The sequence below is a fragment of the Eptatretus burgeri genome, chromosome 1, assembly GCF_056783735.1.
Source record: "Eptatretus burgeri isolate ZD-2024b chromosome 1, Ebu_testis_v1, whole genome shotgun sequence".
Lineage (NCBI taxonomy): Eukaryota > Metazoa > Chordata > Myxini > Myxiniformes > Myxinidae > Eptatretus > Eptatretus burgeri.
This window is the reverse complement of record NC_140961.1, coordinates 77820132-77842348: the sequence shown is the minus strand read 5'-3', so window position 1 is coordinate 77842348 and position 22217 is coordinate 77820132. Positions and strand designations below refer to the sequence as shown.

Below are 22217 nucleotides of genomic sequence, written 5' to 3'. Positions count from 1 at the left end.
GAAAAAAATTCATGACATTGGTCACGTGATTTGGCAGCCATATTGTTTTTTTTTTTTTTCCAAAAACTCAAAAATACTCTCTGAAGTGGCTGAACAGATTGAGGCGAAACTTTACACGTGTGACTACCTGTCCATGACGAACAAAAGGTTCACACATTTGATGTCATTGGTCATGTGGTTTGGCAGCCATATTGGATTTACCCTGAAACCTACAAAAATCTTCATTGCCAGAATGGCTGGACAAATCGAGGGGAAGCTTCACACAAGTATTCCGCAAGCCATGAGTGTACAAGTGGCACATAGCAAGTACTGCTCATGTGGAATGAGTGTTGTATTTTTATGATGTCATAGGTACCTTTGTTATGACTTCATAATTGCATATGTAGAACGCTACAACTGATCAGTATAAAAAATTTTGAGGGTCATCTTGGGATAAAATGTTTCACAATTTTTCGATGACGTCATCGGTCACGTGATTCGGCAGCTATATTGTTTTTTTTATTTTATTTTTAAAAACCTTCAAAAATCTTCTCTCAAATGGCTGAAAAGATCGAGGCGAAACTTCACCCCTATGACCGCCTATCCATGAGGAACAAAAGGGTCACACATATGATGTCATATGTCGCATGGTTTTGCAGCCATATTGGATTTACCCAAAAACCTATAAATAGAAAAAAAGACACCACCCAAACGATGTCCTGACAAGGGTTTGCAATCTCTGATTGATCTTTTTATTGTTTTTGAATTCCTTAACTGATTGTGCCAATTTGTGTCCTGTTACCCCCACAGTTGATATTAACCTTGCTTTTTCATAAACTCCTCCTTTAAGAGAGGCAAAGTAAAAATAACCCATAGTTTATCAATAATCATTTAATCAGAAGTTTGTTTGTGTTCCGGCGCACTGAATTGTCATCCTTTGTTTCTTCTTCTTCTTCTTCTTATGCCTTTGCAGCCGAAGGCCGGAAGCATTATGTTGTTTTTGGTGTGTGTGTGTGTGTGTGTGTGTGTGTGTGTGTGTGTGTGTGTGTGTGTGTGTGTGTGTGTGTGTGTGTGTGTGTGTGTGTGTGTGTGTGTGTGTGTGTGTGTGTGTGTGTGTGTGTGTGTGTGTGTGTGTGTGTGTGTGTGTGTGTGTGTGTGTGGTCGGTTTTTTGTTCCCATGATGACCTCTGAACCACTGAAGGGATTCCAACCAAACTTGACACAAGAAGATACTGTTATACAAAGACGAACTGATTCAAATTTTGTGTTCAACAGGTCAAGGTCATTGTGCCCCTTGGGAATCATTTTGCAGACCATAACTCGAGTGCATTCTCTAATGTTCTCTCTTTTACTTATCTCTCTTTCTCTCTCTGTCTCTCTGTCTCTCTGTCTCTCTGTCTCTCTGTCTCTCTGTCTCTCTGTCTCTCTGTCTCTCTGTCTCTCTGTCTCTCTGTCTCTCTGTCTCTCTGTCTCTGTGTCTCTCTGTCTCTGTGTCTCTCTGTCTCTGTGTCTCTCTGTCTCTGTGTCTCTCTGTCTCTGTGTCTCTCTGTCTCTGTGTCTCTCTGTCTCTGTGTCTCTCTGTCTCTGTGTCTCTCTGTCTCTGTGTCTCTGTGTCTCTGTGTCTCTGTGTCTCTGTGTCTCTGTGTCTCTGTGTCTCTCTGTCTCTGTGTCTCTCTGTCTCTGTGTCTCTCTGTCTCTGTGTCTCTCTGTCTCTGTGTCTCTCTGTCTCTGTGTCTCTCTGTCTCTGTGTCTCTCTGTCTCTGTGTCTCTCTGTCTCTGTGTCTCTCTGTCTCTGTGTCTCTCTGTCTCTGTGTCTCTCTGTCTCTGTATCTCTCTGTCTCTGTGTCTCTCTGTCTCTGTGTCTCTCTGTCTCTGTGTCTCTCTGTCTCTGTGTCTCTCTGTCTCTGTGTCTCTCTGTCTCTGTGTCTCTCTGTCTCTGTGTCTCTCTGTCTCTGTGTCTCTCTGTCTCTGTGTCTCTCTGTCTCTGTGTCTCTCTGTCTCTGTGTCTCTCTGTCTCTGTGTCTCTCTGTCTCTGTGTCTCTCTGTCTCTGTGTCTCTCTGTCTCTGTGTCTCTCTGTCTCTGTGTCTCTCTGTCTCTGTGTCTCTCTGTCTCTGTGTCTCTCTGTCTCTGTGTCTCTCTGTCTCTGTGTCTCTCTGTGTCTCTGTGTCTCTCTGTGTCTCTGTCTCTGTGTCTCTGTCTCTGTGTCTCTGTCTCTGTGTCTCTGTCTCTGTGTCTCTGTCTCTGTCTCTCTGTCTCTGTGTCTCTGTCTCTGTGTCTCTGTCTCTGTGTCTCTGTCTCTGTGTCTCTCTTCTCTTCTCTTCTCTTCTCTCCTCTCCTCTCCTCTCCTCTCCTCTCCTCTCCTCTCCTCTCCTCTCCTCTCCTCTCCTCTCCTCTCCTCTCCTCTCCTCTCCTCTCCTCTCCTCTCCTCTCCTCTCCTCTCCTCTCCTCTCCTCTCCTCTCCTCTCCTCTCCTCTCCTCTCTCCTCTCCTCTCCTCTCCTCTCCTCTCCTCTCCTCTCTCTCTTTTTTGCGACCTTTATATTTTTTTTCTTATGACTTTTAATTGAGATGAAACATAATAGTGGGTTGACTTCTCAGGTGGGTGGAGGCATATCCTTCAATGACACACTTGCGTTGAATTATATTTTCTATTTTTACTTTTATGTCGATCTCTAGTTTGTCCTTTATATGCCAACGTTGCTGTCATTGTGTTCGTTACTCTCGCTGACTTGTTGTGTGGCTAAGTTTGTTCTTGTAATTTTGTGTGATTATGGTTTTCCAAGAGTGGCTTTCCCATAAACCTCTGCAAATCATCTTGGCAACTGCACAATGATGTTTGTGAATACAAAATAATGGATGTTTCCGACGCGTGAATCGAAGTGCAATCTCACAAGTGTTGTTTGAGTCTGAATGAGACGGATAAATAAGTGTAGCTTTTGACACTTGTGCATATCAATTTGGTATAAATGGTCTTGTTTTTGGATTTCCTTGAAGGAAAAGGTGGATAATATAGCTTGAAATGGTGCCGTGCTTCCTCGGAGTAGTTCATCAAGACATTGTGACTTCTTTGTCTTGTTGGCACTGAGTGTGCAGTGTATGAAGCATACCATCATGGCAAATCCTTGGGATTCTTTCAGTTTGCATATCACACGAGCACCCATCAGCAATCGTTCAAATCCCCCACCCACACCCCCTAGGTAAACAAGGTGTGTGTGTGTGTGTGTGTGTGTGTGTGTGTGTGTGTGTGTGTGTGTGTGTTTCTCTGTTCACTCGCTTTCTCATCAACCAATTTGTGTCACTTCACCTAAAACAAAAGTAGTTAACTAACATCAGTAATACTCAAAAGCATTGCCATTCTTGATCTACGCACATTGTCTGAAAAGCACACGATTCAACTGTCTGTCGTAAACCATGCATGGGTCCAATCACAAATGGGCTTCACAGTGGCAGTGCACTGCCATCTCATGTCGTGTTCCAACCCATTCCAATATCTATTTTTTTTACCCCCATCAACACTTCCATGCCCACTGCATCACACTCTTTGCACGTGCATGCTTCCGCCAGACCATTCATTAGTGCATTGCTTATGAAGCCATTGTCTGCTTCTCCTTTGTCTGCCAACTCTCTTCAGCCTAATTGTTTTGTGTTGACCTCTCATCTTTTAATTTCTTCCATGAGTCTTGAACGGTGTGTGTGTGTGTGTGTGTGTGTGTGTGTGTGTGTGTGTGTGTGTGTGTGTGTGTGTGTGTGTGTGTGTGTGTGTGTGTGTGTGTCCATAGCATTGGGTTTTCATTTTAAAAAATTTTGTTATACATAGGCAAGGGTTGTGCAAGAGCTAGGACACAACATAACAAAGGGGATAGCAGAGGAGTATGCAAGAAGCGAGGGCACAAGATGGATACATCAGCAAAATTTTGGGAAGGGTGGGGGTGGTTTAATGGGAATGGAAAAGATCATGGTTTTGAATGGGGGGGGGAGGGGTGACAAGATGGACAGCTGTCTTGAAGACCTGGAGGGAAGAATGAGGTTGAATTCAGTGTGGAAGGTGGTTCTACAGTTGGGAAAAAGAGGAATAAATGAATGGAGGTGAGTTGTGGTTTTGTATTGAGGCAGTTTCACAAGGATGAGGTTGCTGGTGGACCGCATGTGTCCTGCAGATACTTGGGGGGGAAGAGCAAGTATAGGGCAGAGGATGAAAGACCAGAAATGAAGTGGAGGAACACTGAGACCACCAACCTGTTGGCACTGGCGAAGTGATAGGCCCTTAGACTCAGCTTCATTGCAAGAGATCCCAATTATCTTGAAATTCTTGGTTTGGCTTCCACGGCATCAAGCTCAGCAAAATGTGAGACAGGGGATCCAGCCCAGACGGGAGAGCAGTACTCCATCAAACTGTGGATGAAAGCGATGCGGGTTGATCGGAGCTCAGGTGTGCCAAGGAATTACTTTGCACGACAGAGGATGCCCAGTTAGCATCTGGCTTTGGAGGCCAACTTTGAAGTGTGGCTTGCCCAAGTGAAATAATGGCTGATGGTGAAACCCAGTAGTTCAAGTCACTGAACCTCTTCTTGAGGGTTGTTGAAAAGCTAGATTTGAGGGTTTGCAGTACGGTCCTTTCGGAGAGAGTGAGTGAGTGTGTGGGATTTCTCAGCACTGAAAGACATTCCAAGCCTTTGACCAGTTTGTGATTTTTGCCAAGTTCTGATGAGAGGGAAGAGGCTACTACCTGTCTGTCAGAAGGATCATAGATGTCACAGCAGCGAGTGGAGTCATCAGCAAAGAGATAAAGAGGACGTTATAGATTCAGAGAGATCATTAATGAAGATTAGGAATAAGATGAGGCCGAGAACACTGCCTTGATGTACTTCAGCCTTGACAGGGAGGGCAGAAGGAAGGGTTCCGTTGAGGAGTAGAGAAGATGCCCTGTCCACGAGAGGCTTCCCCATTCCCCCCAATGGGGGAGCAAATCCATATCTGCTATTACACTGCAGGGGGGCGTAGTAATACAGTTGTATAAATGAACAGGCAAGCATACATAATATGTACATATGAGTGAAAAAAAAAGAAAGACCCTCTCTTGGACACGCCGTTGCTTCTCTTATGGTTGGCAGTGAGTGTCCCAGAAGCAGTGGCGGAAATAGAGTGGCATTTCTATATGTGGGAGAAATACGTGCTCAGCCGGTGGGTCACCCAGATAGCTCAAATGGCAGAGCACTGGTACGGTTCACTGGAGGACTTGGGTTTGATTCCTGGTCTTGGCACGTAATTTTCACACATATGTGTGGATGCGTGCTCATTTACACAATTGTATTACTCTTCACCCTGTGGTTTAATAATCACGGACATGGAATCCCACCCCCCACCCCGTCCACTGGGGGGAGACCCTCTTGTGGTCAGGTGGTCGTTGCTCCTATAGTTGGCAGTGAGTGTCTCGGAAGCAGTGTCAGAAAGAGAATGGCATTTCTATACCTTGGAGAATTGCGTGCTCAGCCTATGGGTTGCCCAGCCAGCTCAGACAGCAGAGCACTTGTACGGTTCACCACAACACCTGGGTTTGATTACCGGTCTGGGTGTGTAGTTTTCTGACATCTACATATTATGTTATTATTGTTATGATTATTTTTTTACTTCCTGCACTCTCAATGTGAAATTTCCAAACTGTATCAATTTCTAAGTCTTATCTCGGAGTTCACTGGGACTTTTGGAATGAAATTTTGCGTCAATAATGGGAATACAAAGTATGCAGCGTTGACATAATTTTGACCTTGACCTAATTTTAAGATCATGACCCATTATAGATATTTTAACTTTTTTTTTTTTACCAAAACTCGACCAAGGTTTGGCCAATAGGACCAAATTTGCCCTCAAGACAGCCGAGAGAAATGTGCAGTTCGGCTTAATTTACCTCGTACCCTTCCAGGTTAAAGGTCAAGGTCAAATGGCAGTCTGAAAAAAAAGAAAGCGTTTTTTTTTTGTTTGTTTTTTTTTCATCGCTCAGTTTTGCCAATGCAGAATCTCAAAGACCACCTGACCTTCCAAGATATTCCTGCACCTGGAATTTGTTTTGTGTCCTTGACCTACTTTATTCAGATTATGATGTAATCAACAAAAAAAACGCCTTTTTTTATCATAACTTGAATAAATTTCCTCCGATTTTTGATGATGTTGAGTTTTATGGATAGATTTTAGATGGGGACACATTTTCTTTATTTACGCTATCCTTAATTGTTGAAGGTCAAGGTCATGTAGTGGTCCGAAAAAAAAAAAAAACATATGGCCATCATTGAATCTCGGGCCCAAGGGTACGTCACATGTCATTGTCAATGGTAAGCGGGCGATTGTCTCCCCCTTCCCCCCCCCCCCCAGTCAGGGGATGCTTACCCTTGGCGATCACTTTGGAATCGCAGATATCTCGTTCCTTGCCCTTGTACTTCATATCACTTGGCGATCTGTTCATACACATCTATTCTCTGACCCTAGATCCTGTACAAAATAATAAAAAATTTCTGGAGCAAATTTAACAATGTGAAAGAGAGAACAAAACCAACTGAGGTTTTTTTTTGTACTTAAAAAAAACCAAAAACAATTATGTCTTACCCTTTAATTATTTAATACCTGCTTTTCCTGGAATGGTTAGTATCCGGTCTTCTGACATTATTTAGGTGGCTGTTGTGCAAATACCTTTTCCATCTTCCATTGTGCTGTTTTCACTTATCTTTTTTGCTTTACTTTCATATATTCCCTTTGTGTTGAACCTTGAGATGCTGAGAGCAAGGATGTTTTGTTAATCACGCTAATTTAATAGATTGCCATAGACTTTGCATATAGTCATGTGTCAACATGGTCGCACTGGCTCTCGGGCACATTTGAAGACGTTATTACATGCATGTTGTGCCTTCCCTCCCTTCCGCGTCACTGTCCTGATTTTAAGTTAATTTCTGTATTTCTTCGTTTTCTGCTTTGTTGCTGGTGTGATGTTACCACACAGTGAGTCTTACTTGCTGGCAGTAGGCCGGAGCAGTAGTGTTCCACGATTAACGAGCCTTTACGGAGAGCCGGATGGTCGACTTTCGCTCAAACACTTCCCCAACAATGGAGGAATCGACCGCAACCAGTTTTCCCACAGAGTCCCAATTAGAAGGTACTACCATGGTTAACTGGCCACCTTCGGAGTGCAAAGGATGTGGCCAGGAATCATTTTTTTTTCTTTTTTTTGTTTCATGCCTTTTGTACTTGGTTCTGAGAATTATTTTGAAAACATTTTTGTGCCAATAGTAATCTTTAAAAAGCCTGATCATTTAGGTCTTAACCTGTAAAATTGATCAAGGTTATATTTTCATTTAGGTTAATATGGGAATAAAGTTGCTAGCCCATCCTTGGTTCTTCTACAAGCTATAGCTTGAGTCTGTGGTCATGCAACAGTGATAACAAGTCGTCTGAACTGTCGTGTTGGTCTACACTTGGCTAATGGTGCTTTCGCTTGTGACTTTTAATCCTTTTCTTTTGCCTTTCTGGATGCCAATTGAGTAACTGCTTTGGAATTATCTTTTCTGACACTTGGGATCAAGTCGTGGTTCCCAACATTAACCATCTTTGGTGTTATGGAGCAGCTGGCTGATTTTGCCTAATCGGTGTGAATAGCCTTCAATTCTTGGAGTATGTGCTCAGTGTGATTGCAAGGTTGCTGCTGTTGTACAAACTTTTTCATGTGGAGGCATGATTGCTATTTTGGGCATTTGAGTTGTAATTCTTCCAGCATCACTTTCACATCTTGTGTATCCCATGGGCTGTATAATTTAATTAATTGAAGCCTTAACTGGTGAAATGGTGCACCCTTTCCCTTCTGATCTTCTATAAGAGCAAGTATAATTCATGAGACCATATTGCTTTTGTTCTGGTTGATTAACTAATTACCTTGTCTGGTATCGATTGCGCAGGGTCCTGTTTTCATGCAATGAGTGTTGGTTGAGTTGTAATTCAGGTCCTCCAGGAAAGTAAGAAGTTGTTTTAATTATTTTTGTTTGTGAGTGGATGATTCATATTTAAGGGGGTTAAGGTGTCAACGATAAGGGGTGAAGGTGTGTAATGTAAAGTGGCTGAGCGCAAAATTGTTCTTACACCAAAAGTCCTCCTCCTTCCTACATTTTTATTGACTCCATCTTCAACTGATTGATTTCCTTTTCACTATTTTCTTTTGTCTCTTTGATTGTATCATCGATGTCGTCACATCCCTCCCCATGCCCAGCTTCGCTACGTCATCAGTTATTTTTGACAGGAGGTGTACATTTTAAGTATCAAATGATGTAGTTGGCTTTGATATCCATGAGCAGTGTAAGATTTGACATTTCGTTTCAACCTGCAGCGCAACTTGGCAGTGAGTTTATAAATAACCTTGGACCGAATCGAGTCGATCCTGGTCATGTGTGTTTCTTCTTTGAAGGATGTCCACATCGTTTTTCATCACTTTATGTGTGAACATTTTCAGTGACTTACATGGTCAGCGTGAAGATGGAACTCCACCTTCTACTGTCACCACTTCGGTCCCAGCGACGGTTCCTACAGATGCCGGTGGCACTTCAGAAAACAGGGAGAGACGCAGGTAAATTACCCAACAGATCGTTGTTGTGTTTTTGATAATCCCACTGTGTAACACTTCCACTGGACTTTGAAACACGTAGTTTCACATCTTCTTTGTCTGAAACAAAGAAGATTTAAACATTAGCTATAATTTCATAATGGGAGCTTTACCTCAAATGTAACTATCCTCAAGTCGTCAAATGCAAGCTGTCCTCAAATGCAAACTGATGGTTTGATTCGGTATCGCATGAAAGGGATTTGCCCAATCGGTGTGAATAAAGGGGAAATATATTTTTGTAAAATGAGGCATGCTTCCATTCTGCAAGCAGATACTGGGGTGCATCCTCCATGCAGAAGTAGTCGGATCCGAATCAGGATCTTCACCAAAATTGAATCAGTTTGTCGTGGTCAAACACCCAAACTGTCCACCAAGTTTCATCTAAATCTATCCACAACCTTTTGAGATATCATGATATATTTCGGTTTTGCCCTATCTCTCAATGGTGAAGAATCACCAAAAAAATAATATCGCATCCATATCCGGATCTTCACCAAAATTGAATCAATTCTTCCTTGCCACACACCAGTGTCCACCAAGTTTCATCCGAATCCGTCCACAACTTTTTGAGATATCGTGCTACATATCGTTTTTGACCCGATGTCTCAATGTGGAAGAATCACTAAAATAATTCTCGTAGTTGAATCCGAATACGGATCTTCACCAAAATCGAATCGTTTCCTCCTTGTCACACACCGAACTTGTCCACAAAATTTCGTCCGGATCAGTGTACAACTTTTTGAGATATCCTGTACACAAAGACAAACAGACAGAAAGGGGTGAAAACATAACCTTCTTCACGGTGATGGAGGTAACAAACGGGCCCAAACGCAATACCCTTACCGAAGGAGAGTCCAAGGAGAAGGAGAGTAATAGACAGTCCAAGCTCTGCCCCTCTCCTGGCCACAGAACCGCTGTCAGACAGCACAGTCCAAGCTCCGCCCCTCTCCTGGCCACAGAACCGCTGTCAGACAGCACAGTCCAAGCTCTGCCCCTCTCCTGGCCACAGAACCGCTGTCAGACAGCACAGTCCAAGCTCCGCCCCTCTCCTGGCCACAGAACCGCTGTCAGACAGCACAGTCCAAGCTCTGCCCCTCTCCTGGCCACAGAACCGCTGTCAGACAGCACAGTCCAAGCTCCGCCCCTCTCCTGGCCACAGAACCGCTGTCAGACAGCACAGTCCAAGCTCTGCCCCTCTCCTGGCCACAGAACCGCTGTCAGACAGCACAGTCCAAGCTCTGCTCCTCTCCCGGTTGAGGGAGAAAGGTTCCACTGGCCGATTTTCGCATGTACGTATATGAATGTAGGTATGCATGTATGAATGTATATATACATATCTATATATACATATCTCTATATATATATATATATATATATATATATATATATATATATATATATATATATATATATATATATATATATATATATACATATATATATATATACATACAGACCGTTTTTACAGCCATTTTTCCCTGCTGTGCAGGGGTTTGGCTTTTTCTTGAGGCAATGTTTTATGGCCGGATGCCCTTCCTGACGCCAACCCTGGTCGCCTCTTACGACACACAGGGATATGGTACACCCATTCTAACAGGGGCATACACCGGGACCAGTACACTGGCACTCATTTCGCCGACCTCGGAAGGATGACACAGGCTGAGTCAACCTCCTGGTATTAATGCAGCAGCCAACGGGGCTTGAACTCAGGACCCTTGGATCCCAAGCCGCCACCCTAACCACTAAGCCAACACCAGGCTTATATATACATATATATACATATACATATATATATATATATATATATATATATATATACATATATATATATATATATATATATATATATACATATATACATATATACATATATATATACATATATACATATATATATATATATATACATATATATATATATATATATATATATATATATATATATATATATATATATATATATATATACATATATATATATATATATATATATACATACATATATATATTGTTGCGGATTCGCGCCCGCCGGCGTGCGAGCGGCCACGTAACTCGAATCGCGGAACGTCGCCCACCGGACGGACAATCCCGTCGTGACCCTCTCGGACTAACGCCGGGAACTAGTCACGGGTGGGCCTTTCGGCCTCACCACGATCGTGCCAATCGGCCCCCCGCGTGGGATAGGGTTGCTCGCCAAATTCGACCTACCTAAGTACCCACACGGAGGGTAGACCGGGCGATCGCAGGTCGACTTCGGACACTGGCCACTTTAAGCGAGCCGTTCCGTACTATCGGGATAACCGAGCGGTGTTATCGTCAACCTCGACGGTTCGATTAATTATCGGGCGTTTTTAGCCCACGACCAACCCTTTATGTGAAGTAAGATGGAGATTCAATTAGAGAAAAGACGAAGCGAAACGGGAGAAACAGTTCAACATAAAGCACATTTATTCCGCGGCAAACGGAAAGCACACATATACAATTATACACCAAAAGCAAATGTAAAAGTGACACGGCAATTCTGCACAAAAAGCAAATGTAAAAGAGAAACACAATGCAGATCTACTACCGACTACCGAGCACACGGCAACACATACAGTTTTACTTCACAGACGGCGCTGACAACACATATACTCAAAGCAAAAGAAAAAGGGACCACCCTCAACGATGAGGGGGGCAGACGGGCCTGGGGCCGACACCGCGTCCAGCCTACCCGTCTGGTGATGAGCCGCAAAATGGCGGTAGCGCCCCGACTCCGCGGGCCTCGCTGGCAATGCCTGGAATGGGGTGGGAACGGGGCCCCCTTCTCACACTATCTCAGCGCGGGGGGGAAACAGGAGGGGGTTGTTGATGCTCGGGGGAATGAGGATATCTCGCTGGCTCGGGTCCCGCGACGAGCGTCTCCACCGCGACCTCGGTCGCGTTACCGGCCTCCCCTCTCCGCAGCTCCCCGACTCTGACACGAGCGCCCTCTCGACTGCCTTCGCCGCCGCCACCTCTCCAACTCTCCCACTCTCCACTCTTCTCAGCTCCGTCCAACTGCTTTCTCTGACTCTTCTCTTCTCAACTCTCCTTGACTGACTGCCTTTTCGGCGAGCGAACGTGGCCCTTTATAGCCCCCGGGGCTTCGCTCCTTCACCTTCGACCCTTCACCTCTGGCTGGCTCCCCATTGGACAGAGGAAAAGTGGGCGTGAATGATTTTTGATCCGCGAATCTGCATATAGCGATTATACTCCGACGCACCTGGAGGCGGGGCCAAATCGCCCCACGCTCGCCGATAGGACGGAACAGAAGTGGGCGTGAATCGTTCTTGATCCGATTTCTTCGGAAAGGCTGGTGTTTTTGCACCCGCTGCTCGGTGCGCACCCTGTACGAGTCCAGGATCGGTGTCCACAAGCGGCGCGGGAATGGCGGTGATGCGATGGTTGCGAGAGCGAGATGTGACGGCAAGGGTCATGGCTGTTGTTGTGAAGCGGCGTTGCGGTTGGTGGTTGTTGTGTGATGGCTGTTGAGACGTGGTTGGTGGTGGTTGTGGTGGTAGTAATGGCGGCTGGTCCAAAATAAAGACAGTAAAAGAAAAACGGCTATCTAAAAGGGTCGCAGCCCGAATGAATGACATTTATTCCCTCTAAACAACGGGTTTGGGCCTAACGACACATATACTTACAGAGATATCTCACCTACGGGACCTGAATGGTGGTTTGCGAATTTCGTCAACCACAACAATATATATATATATATATATATATATATATATATATATATATATATATATATATATATATATATATATATATATATATATATATATATATATATATAAATATAAAAAAAAAATACAGTCAGTCGTCGACTTACGACCACGATCGTTTCTGACCGACCAGTCGTAAGTCGACCAACCTTTATTTATAGTGTATAGGCCTCTGCAAAAATTACCGTATGTATATTATACTGTATAATGATATAATCATCTGTAAGTCATATTTTGTTAACATTTTCTTTGTTCATTGTTATAACCATGGTTATAAAACCATTTTTATTGTTACTGTATAACGTTTTTACGTCCGTCAGGTTTATGTCAAGCACTGCATACTGCAGTACAATTGGTTTAATATTTGCAAAAACATACAAAAATACAAAAAATAGAAAACATTTTACAGTAGTTACAAAACATACTAAATTTAAAAAATACAAAACAAAAAAAAAATACAAACTAGAACGGGCACTCGGTAGAGCGCATACCTTCGCCGCCGCTACTTTTTTCCGGGCACATTTGAAAAACATCATTTAAAAACGTCCATGACGTCACAACCATCAGTCCGATGGACGTCAAATTTGGTGTTAGACGTCATTGAGGGCAGTCCAACAAAATGGAATGATAAACACTGAAAAAAATCGAAAGTTTAAAAATTCCGTCATCTTGTGACGTCATTTTGATGCACTTCCAATGACGTCACTACCAATCGCGGACTACCATCCTGAAAGCTCTTATTTCACGGAACATTTTAACGTTGGTTTCATGTCAATAGCTCTATTAGATCTGAAGTTATGCCTACAAGTATATTTTGACCTTGAGTGTGACCTTGACCTTGACCATAGAGTTAATTTGCAAAACCTGTTCGTAAATAAGCAGATATTTTGGTTCTGATCATAATGTCTGGATTTGGGACAATTTCCTTTACAAATTACATAGATATTTGAATATAAAATATCAGGACATTTTAGCCACAATTGAAAAACGTTATGTTCAAACGTCAATGACGTCATAACGGTCAGTCCGAACGATGTCAAATTTGGTGTGTGACGTCCTTAAGGTAAGTCCTACAAAACGGTATGATCAAAACTGATGAGGTCGAAAATTGAAAATTTACGTCATCTTGTGACGTCACTTTGACGCACTTCTGATGACGTCACGTCAAATCTGACACCACGTACCCGAAAGGTACTTCGTCATGGAACAATATGGCGTTGGTTGCATGTCGATAGCTGTCTTATGAAGTAAGTTATGCTCAGAAGTTTGTTTTTGACCTTTTCATGACCTTGACCTTTGACCCGAATGCTCCCAAAATCTAATCAAATCGTCCTTGGATAATCACGGATCATCCCACCAATTTTCATGCAATTCGGTTTAATACTTTCTGAGTTATGCGAATGACAAACAAACACACATATTCACAAATAAATAAATACACAGCGACCAAAACATAACCTTTCGCAGAATGCGAAGGTAAAAACGGATCGTTTCAAAGCCCGGCTTCCCATCATGCAATCGCCCGCTCTTGGACTGTTTGCAAAACACGGAACGTATCTCGCACGCAGCGTCCCGCGGAGCCGGCGCGGTTCCCGAAATAATTCCGTCCGTCTCATTTGGCTCATTAATGAAATAGACTTTGAGCCTTCGTCTGCACAGTAAAAAAGCTTAAAGGTGTCTGTTTTTGGATCTGATCTTCCATACCAAACATGCAGCAATTTCTCCATTTCGTGGATGGGCCCGGTCCGTTGCCGTTCTTTATCTTTCAAAATCATCGACACAGTAGTGTGTGATAACTTAAGATCACGTGCGATCACATTCACTTTCTTTCCTCCTTCGTACTGTTTGATCACCTGCATTTTCGTGGCGAGATTAATGGCCTTTCTTTCCTTCTTCGCAGGTTGAGGAGTAGAATAAGGTAATTTCCTCTTGGTAGGCATCTTGGGGGTTTGAAGTAAAAATTTTAAGACAAACTGATACGGATAAACTGCGCTACACCCAGACCACGCGAGCACTGGCGGGCGCTGGGCGGAAACTGTCGTACGCCCAGCTGGGCAACACTCACGCTGCCAGACACGGAGCAGTCGTGGTCAGACATACAGTACATATTGCGGTTGTGGGCGTGGTCGTAAAGTTGATCAGTCGTAAGTCGACAACTTACTGTATCTTCTTCTTTCGGCTGCTCCCGTTAGGGGTCGCCACAGCGGATCATCCATCTCCATTTCGCTCTATCCTCCACATCTTCCATTGACACTCCAACCACCCGCATGTCTGCCCTCACTGCATCCATTAACCTTTTTTTTGGCCTTCCTCTTCTCCTCCAACCTGGTGGCTCCATCCTCAGCATCCTTCTCCCGATATACTCCGCTTCTCTCCTGTGCACATGTCCAAACCATCTCAATATCGCCTCTCTCACTTTGTCTCCAAACCGTCCTACCTGCGCTGTCCCTCTAATATACTCCCAACGAGAATCGCAGCATCTTTAACTCTGCCACCTCCAGCTCCACTTCCTGTCTTTTTGTTAGTGCCACTGCCTCCAAACCATACAACATAGCTGGTCTCCCTACCGTCTTATATACTTTCCCCTTCACTCTTGCAGCTACCCTTCTGTCACAAATCACTCCTGCAACTCTTCTCCACCCACTCCATCCTGCCTGCACTCTCTTTTTCACTTCTCTCCCACACTCTCCGTTACTTTGGACAGTTGATCCCAAGTATTTAAACCCATCCACCTTCCCTACCTCAACTTCTTGCTGCCGCACCATTCCACCACCCTCCCTCTCATTTACGCACATGTACTCCGTCTTACTCCGACTGACTATCATTCCCCTTCTCTCCAGTGCGTACCTCCACCTCTCGAGGCTCACCTCAGCCTGCTCCCGACTCTCCCTACAGATCATGATGTCATCCACGAACATCATAGTCCATGGAGACTCCAGTCTGATCTCGTCCGTCAACCTGTCCATCACCATTGCAAACAGGAAAGGGCTCAGAGTCGATCCTTGGTGCAATCCCACTTTTACCTTAAACCGGTCCGTCATTCCTACCGCACACCTCACCGCTGTCACACTGTCCTCATGCATATCCTGCACCATCCTCACATACCTCTCTACCACTCCTGACTTCCTCATACAATACCACAACTCCTCTCTTGGCACCCTATCGTAAGCTTTCTCTAAATCCACAAACAAAATGTAACTCCTTCTGGCCTTCCCTCTACTTCTCCATCAACATTCTCAAAGCAAACATTGCATCAGTGGTTCTCTTTCCAGGCATAAAGCCATATTGCTGCTCACAAATCGTCACCTCTCCTCTCAACCGAGCTTCCACTACTCTTTCCCACAACTTCATTGTGTGGCTTAACAACTTTATTCCTCTGTAATTACCACACCTCTGCACATCACCCTTGTTCTTGAAAATCAGAACCAGTACACTTTATCTCCACTCCTCTGGCATCCTCTCACTTTGCAATATTTTATAAAACAATCTGGTTAACAACCCCACTGCCATCTTTCCTAAGCACTTCCATGCCTCCACTGGTATGTCATCTGGGCCAACCGCCTTTCCACTCTTCATCCTCTTCCTAGCAGTCCTCACTTCATCCTTACTGATCCACCCCACTTCCTGATTCACTATCTCCACCTCTTCCAACCTTCTCTCTCTCATTTTCTTCATTCATCAGCTCCTCAAAGTACTCCATCCACATTCTCAACACACTCTCCTCGCTTGTCAGCACATTCTCATTTACGTCCTTTATCACCCTAACTTGCAGCACATCCTTCCCAGCTCGGTCCCTCTGTCTTGCCAATCGGTGTAAATCCTTTTCCCCTTCTTTTGTATCCAACTTCTCATACAGCTCGTCATATGCCTTTTCCTTGGCCTTTGCCACCTCTCTTTTTGCCTTTCGACGCCACTCCTTGTACTCCTGCCTACTTTCTTCATCTCTCTGACTATCCCACTTCTTTTTCGCCAACCCCTTCTTCCTTATACTTTCCTGTACTTCCTCGTTCCACCACCATCTCCTTATCTTCCTTCCTCTGTCCAGATGTCACCCCAAGTACCTTCCTCACTATCTCCCTCATCAATTCTGCTGCAGTTGCCCAATCATCCCACCCATCTTTACCACCATCCAACACCTGTCTCGCCTCCTCCCTAAATTCCACGCAACAGTCTTCCTCCTTCAGCTTCCACCATCTGGTCCTTGGTTCAGCCCTCACTCTCTTTCTCAACCTCACCTCCAAAATCATCCTACAGACCACCAATCGATGCTGTTGGGCTACATTCTCCCCTGCCACCACCTTACAGTCTCTAATCTCTTTCAGGTTACATCTCCTGCTTAAGATGTAATCCACCTGTGTGCACTTTCCTCCACTCTGGTACGTCACCCTATGTTCCTTCTTCTTCTTGAAATACGTATTTACCACTGCCATTTCCATTGTTTTTGCAAACTCTACCACCATTTGCCCTTCCACATTCCTCTCGTTGAGACCGTAACTACCCATCACCTCCTCATCCTCATTATTCCCTTCCCCAACATGCCCATTGAAATCTGCTCCAATTACCACTCTTTCATCCTGTTTTTCATCCTTTCATCCTGTCCGTTGCGACGACTTACTGTGTATGTATGTATGTATATATAAATATATATTTACGGATTTGGAAGCCTCTTGCGCACAGACAGTCAGCAGTCCCTAAGTTCAGTTATTTCGATAAGTATGTGTTTGTAGTTAGGGTCCCGTCCCAATGTTTAATGGGTGACTTAGTGTATGTGCGCTGCGAGTTATTTTGGAGTTCGTTTAATACATCAATTCCCTTCACTTCTTCGCATCGACGCCATTGCCCACGTGCGTTCGACCATGGACGTGAGCGGAGGTTTCCTCACCTCAGAGCCCCGACTCCGCCCAGGAAAGTGGGGGGTTCCCCCCTGTCCAATCACGGAGTGCCAGCTCATTACCCCACGAAACCCTGTCCAATCTGAGCAAAGAGTACCTCAGGATGGACCTCTCCCACCTCACGTGAGGAATGAATAATAGTGGGGGCAATCCGGCTGGCAAAAGAAGGAAGAAGCCTTGTTTGTTCTCGCTTTGCCTGCTGGCGTTCTCGTCTTGCCCGCAAGTGCTCGTCTCGTCTCGTCCATTCTCGTGCTGGCTGGCGTCCGTTGCGTCATTCCCGGTCCCTGGTGCTTGGTGCGGCGACGAAGGTATGGGTTCGAGTCACCCCCCAACCCCCCCCCCCCCCCCGAACCAGCTTGTCTTGACCAGACCGCACGAGGCGGAAAGGTTCCTGATCGAAGTCTTACCCTCAGCTCGCCTTCCCTCCCAAGCTGAAGGACAAATAAAGGCCAACCGGCCCCATTTCATGTGTGCGTGCGTGCGTGCTATTGTGCGTGCATCATCCTCCTCACCGACCACCAGGCCCACAACAATATGTCTTCAAACATTCAATGAATTTCTTTAAACATTGTGTGTGTATATATATATATATATATATATATATATATATATAGATAAATATATATATATATATATATATAAATATATATATATATATATATATTTATATATACACCTTTCTACCTATATATATATATATATATATATATATATATATATATATATATATATATATATATATATATATATATATATAAAGGTAGAAAGGTGTATATATATATATATATATATATATATATATATATATATATATATACCTTTCTACCTTTATTTATATATATATATATATATATATATATATATATTGTTGTGGTTACCAGATTCGCAAACCACCATTCAGGTCCCTTAGGTGAGGTATCTCGGTAAGTGCATGTGTAGTTAGGCCCAAACCCGTTGTCTAGTGGGAATACATGTCATTTATGCGAGCTGCGACTCTTCAGGATAGCCGTTTTTCTTTTACTATCTTTATTTTGGACCAACCGCCATGATCACAACCACATCAACCACCAACCACAACGCCGCTTCACCACAACCGCCACGACCTTCCCGTCACACCTCGCAACCGTAGCATCGCCACCGTTCTTGCCCCGCTGTGGGTACCGGTGTTGGACTCATGCAGAACGCGCGTCGAACAGCGTGTACAAAATCACGGATTTTGTGCTTCAAAAACGGATCAAAAACGACACACGCCCACTTTTTGCCGTCCAATCGGTGAGCGAGGGGCGAATTGGCCCCGCCCCCAGGGCGATCGATATATGCAAATTTGTGGATCAAAAAGCCTTCACGCCCACTTTTTCTCGGGCCAATGGGGAGCGAGGTGAAAGGTCAAAGGGAGGGGGTCAAAGGCAAAGCTACGGGGGGATAAAAGGACGGTGTTCGTCAGTCTGGAGAAGGAGAAGGAGAAGGAGTCAGCAGGACGAGAACGAAAAGGGGAACGAAAACGAGAACGAGTCAGAAGGAGAACGAGAACGAAAAGGGGAGAACGAGAACGAGAAGGAGTCGAAACGGAGAGAAGGAGAACGAGAACGAGAAGGAGTAGAACGAGAAGGAGTAGAACGAGAACGAGAAGGAGAACGAGAACGAAAAGGAGTCAGCAGCACGATAGTGCGACCAAGGGGGCCCCGTTCCCACCCCCTGCCAGGCACTGTCCACGAGGCCCGCGGGTTGCGGGGCCATCGCCGCTCCGCGTCTCATCACCAGACGGGTAGGCCCGACCCGGTCTCGGCCTCAGGCCTGCCTCATTCTTGGGGATATTCTTTCCTTGGTTTTGGGTATGTGTTGTCGGCGCCGTCTGTGAAGTAGAATTGTATAAGTGTTGCCGTGTGCTCGGTAGTCGGTATTAGCTCTGCACTGTGTTTTCACTTTTATATTTGCTCTTTGTGTAAATGGAATTGTGTTTTCTTTTTTTTGTGTGCATTTGGTGGAATTGTATTTGTGTGCTTCCCGTGTGCCGAGAATAAATGTGCTTTATTGTTGAACTGTTCTCCCGCTTCGCTTCGTCTTTTCCTCCATTGAATCCCCATCTTGCTTCACGTAAAGGGTTGGTAGTGGGCTGAATACGCCCGATAATTAATCGAACCGTCGAGGTCGACGATAACACCGCTCGGTTATTCTGATAGTACGGAACGGGTCGCTTAAGTGGCCCGTGTCCGAAGTCGACCTGCGGCGAGGTGCGATCGCCCGGTCTACCCTCCGCGTGGGTACTTAGGTAGTTCGAATTTGGCGAGCAACCCTATCCCACGCGGGGGCTGATTGGCTCGATCGCGGTGAGACCGAAAGGTCCACCCGTGACTGGTTCCCGGCGTTAGTCCGAGAGGGTCACGACTGGATTGTCCGTCCGGTGGGCGACGTGCCGCGATTCGAGTTACGTGGCCGTCAGCACGCCGGCGGGCGCGAAAACAGCAACACTGGTGTCAGGTCGTGCGATACAAATTCATCGCCCTCCTCGCGGCACTGGTATCGGAGAACAGGAAAACGGGCTCTCCTGTCTCCGGCTAAATTCACGGGAATCGGTCCAGGGGTGAGAGAAGCGACCCCCGATTCCCTCCAAATTACGAGCGAGCAAATTAACCCTTCACGAGAAGCAAGATGGCGTCTCAAGGCGAGCGGGAGCCGGGGGTATTAGAAATGTATATGTGTAATAATGTAGAGTCCATGGTCCAGGATGGAATCCCCGAGCAGGAAATGTTGATTGTGCAGGAACACGGACTCGCCCAACTGAACCCAGAACCTGAGGTGGGTGCGGCAGCGGCCGCGGTGTATGACACCTTCCCCCCCCCTCTCCACCAAAACCCTTCCCCGACCCCTGCCGAAACGGCTCACCCAAGCGCACCCGACATGACCCAGCTATACACCATGCTGGCAAAAATGTATGCGGAAACGACAGCGAAGATGATTGCGAACATGAACAAGCAAATGGACGAAGTAAAAACGAAGATGGATGCGAATATGAAAAACGAAATGAAAGGCATGAACGAAAAGATCGATGCGAGTACACAGCAAATGAAGGAAAGAACGAAAAAGCTGCGGGGTGAGACGCAGAACATGGGCCGATGCCGGCAGGCGGGCATGAAGGCCGTGACAAAGGAAATAATAATAGTTGAGACAAGGGAGGTAAAGGGTGAAGAGGTGACAGAGTTGGCAGAGACACGGGAGACAGAAAAAATAGAGGAGAGACTGCACGATGAAGACGGGGTAAGTGACGCACACACACACACGGAGGTAGTGGAGGACAATGGGGGTGAGCTGGCGGACTGGGTAGAGACCCAGTGCGAGCACCTGGATGGCCTCCTCCAGGAACGAGGGGAGGGAGTATGCCCCCTTGAGGTGAGTCACGACCAGGTGAGTTCGGTCGTGCTTTGCGAGGTTGAGGGGACGAGTGCTGTGGACGGGTGCACGGAGAGCTTGGGGGGTATAGAGGCCCCGGAGACCCTTGTGGGGACACGAATCCCCAGTGTGGTTGTCCCTGTGTGAGTGCGGCACCGTGTGTGGAAGCGACCCCGTGTGTGAGTGGTGTGGTGGCGATGGTGCCAGAGTGCGTGCTTCCCAGCACGCCGAGTGTGGATGAGGCACCGTGCGTGAGTGTCGCCATGTGTGTGAATGAGGCACCGCGGGTGAGTGCCCCCGCGTGTGTGGATGGGGCACCGTGTGTGAGTGAGGCCGTGTGTGTGGATGAAACGGCCAGTGTGGATGAGGCACGGAGTGTGAGTGAGGCACCGCGGGTTAGTGCCCCCGCGTGTGTGGGTGAGGCACCGTGTGTGGAAGAGACCGCGTGTGTGAGTGTCGCCGTGTGTATGGATGAGGCACCGCGGGTGAGTGCCCCCGCGTGTGTGGATGAGGCACCGCGGTTGAGTGCCCCCGCGTGTATGAGTGAGGCACGGTGTGTGGATGAGGCACAGCGGTTGAGTGCCCCCGCGTGTGTGGGTGAGGCACCGTGTGTGGATGAGGCACCGCGGGTGAGTGCCCCCGCGTGTGTGGATGAGGCACGGAGTGCGAGTGAGGCACCGCGGGTGAGTGTCCCCGCACACGTGAGTGAACGGCCGTGTACAAGGTCGCTGTGTGCAAGGGAGACCGTGTGTGTGAGAGAGCGGCATGAGAGGGAGATGTCGGTCGGCATGCGGGAGCACGCAGCCGCGTCTTCCCGTGTGAATGTGATGGAGTGGACTGTGTGCGTCGTAACACGCAGGTGTGCGTGGGTTGAATGGAGGCGACGACGGAGACATGTAAGGAACGAAAGCCGGGTAGCGGCTGTAGCTGTTTCGAGGACCGTGCCGGGTTCACCCAGCAGTGAGCACGCGGTTCGTGCTGTGCAACGCACGAGACCACCACGTGCTCGCTTGCGAGAGTGAAGTCCCGGTCCGGAAACGCACGCGGTGGATTTGCCGATCCCGCGGACGGACAAAGTTTAGGCAGGCAAATGGATTTGGACCGGACGGGTTCTCCACGCGATCGTGTGTGTTAAGCTCCAACGGGCAAAGCACATGTGTTCGCGTGGGGAACCCCTCGAGACGTGGGGCTTGTTTTTTTTTATGCGCACGGTGACGTCATGGCTGCACGTGGGGTTGGAATCCGGCAGGAGGGGTATCTCTGCCGGATGGTCCCGTCCAAGGAGGGACGAGGAACACGTGCAGCTACATGACGTCACGGGCAGGTGCAAAGTGCGCGAGCTCTGAGTTGCCGCGCAGGTGCTGGGCATAAAAAAAAAAAAAAAAAAAAAAAGCAAGGCTCACTTTCGGGTGTACAGGATTCCTGGGCAAGGGGTGAAAGACCCCCCTTACTTGGGCACAGGATGGAAACTAGTTAGGGGGAAGGGTTAGCTTAGCTAGACCGACTTCATGGGGCAGGGGTAAGTCCTCATGGAGTCCGTGGAATGGATTAGTTAGAGGGATTTAGTGAGCTT

General features: G+C 46.3%; 1 protein-coding gene across 15 annotated transcripts in view; it reads left to right on the top strand.

The window, feature by feature from the left end:
* The window catches only part of PPP1R12A (protein phosphatase 1 regulatory subunit 12A), a 269267-nt gene that overhangs the window by 157583 nt on the left and 89467 nt on the right, over positions 1-22217 (top strand). For 12 of the 15 annotated variants that reach the window (XM_085889079.1, XM_085889132.1, XM_085889175.1 and 9 more), the window contains 2 exons: positions 6967-7119; positions 8464-8577. The exons of 2 other annotated variants lie outside the window; for them this stretch is intronic. In XM_085889079.1, coding sequence (XP_085745205.1) covers positions 6967-7119; positions 8464-8577 — 267 coding nt within the window. The remainder of the gene's footprint in view (positions 1-6966; positions 7120-8463; positions 8578-22217) is intronic. One more of the 15 variants, XM_085889150.1, reaches the window with a different exon arrangement.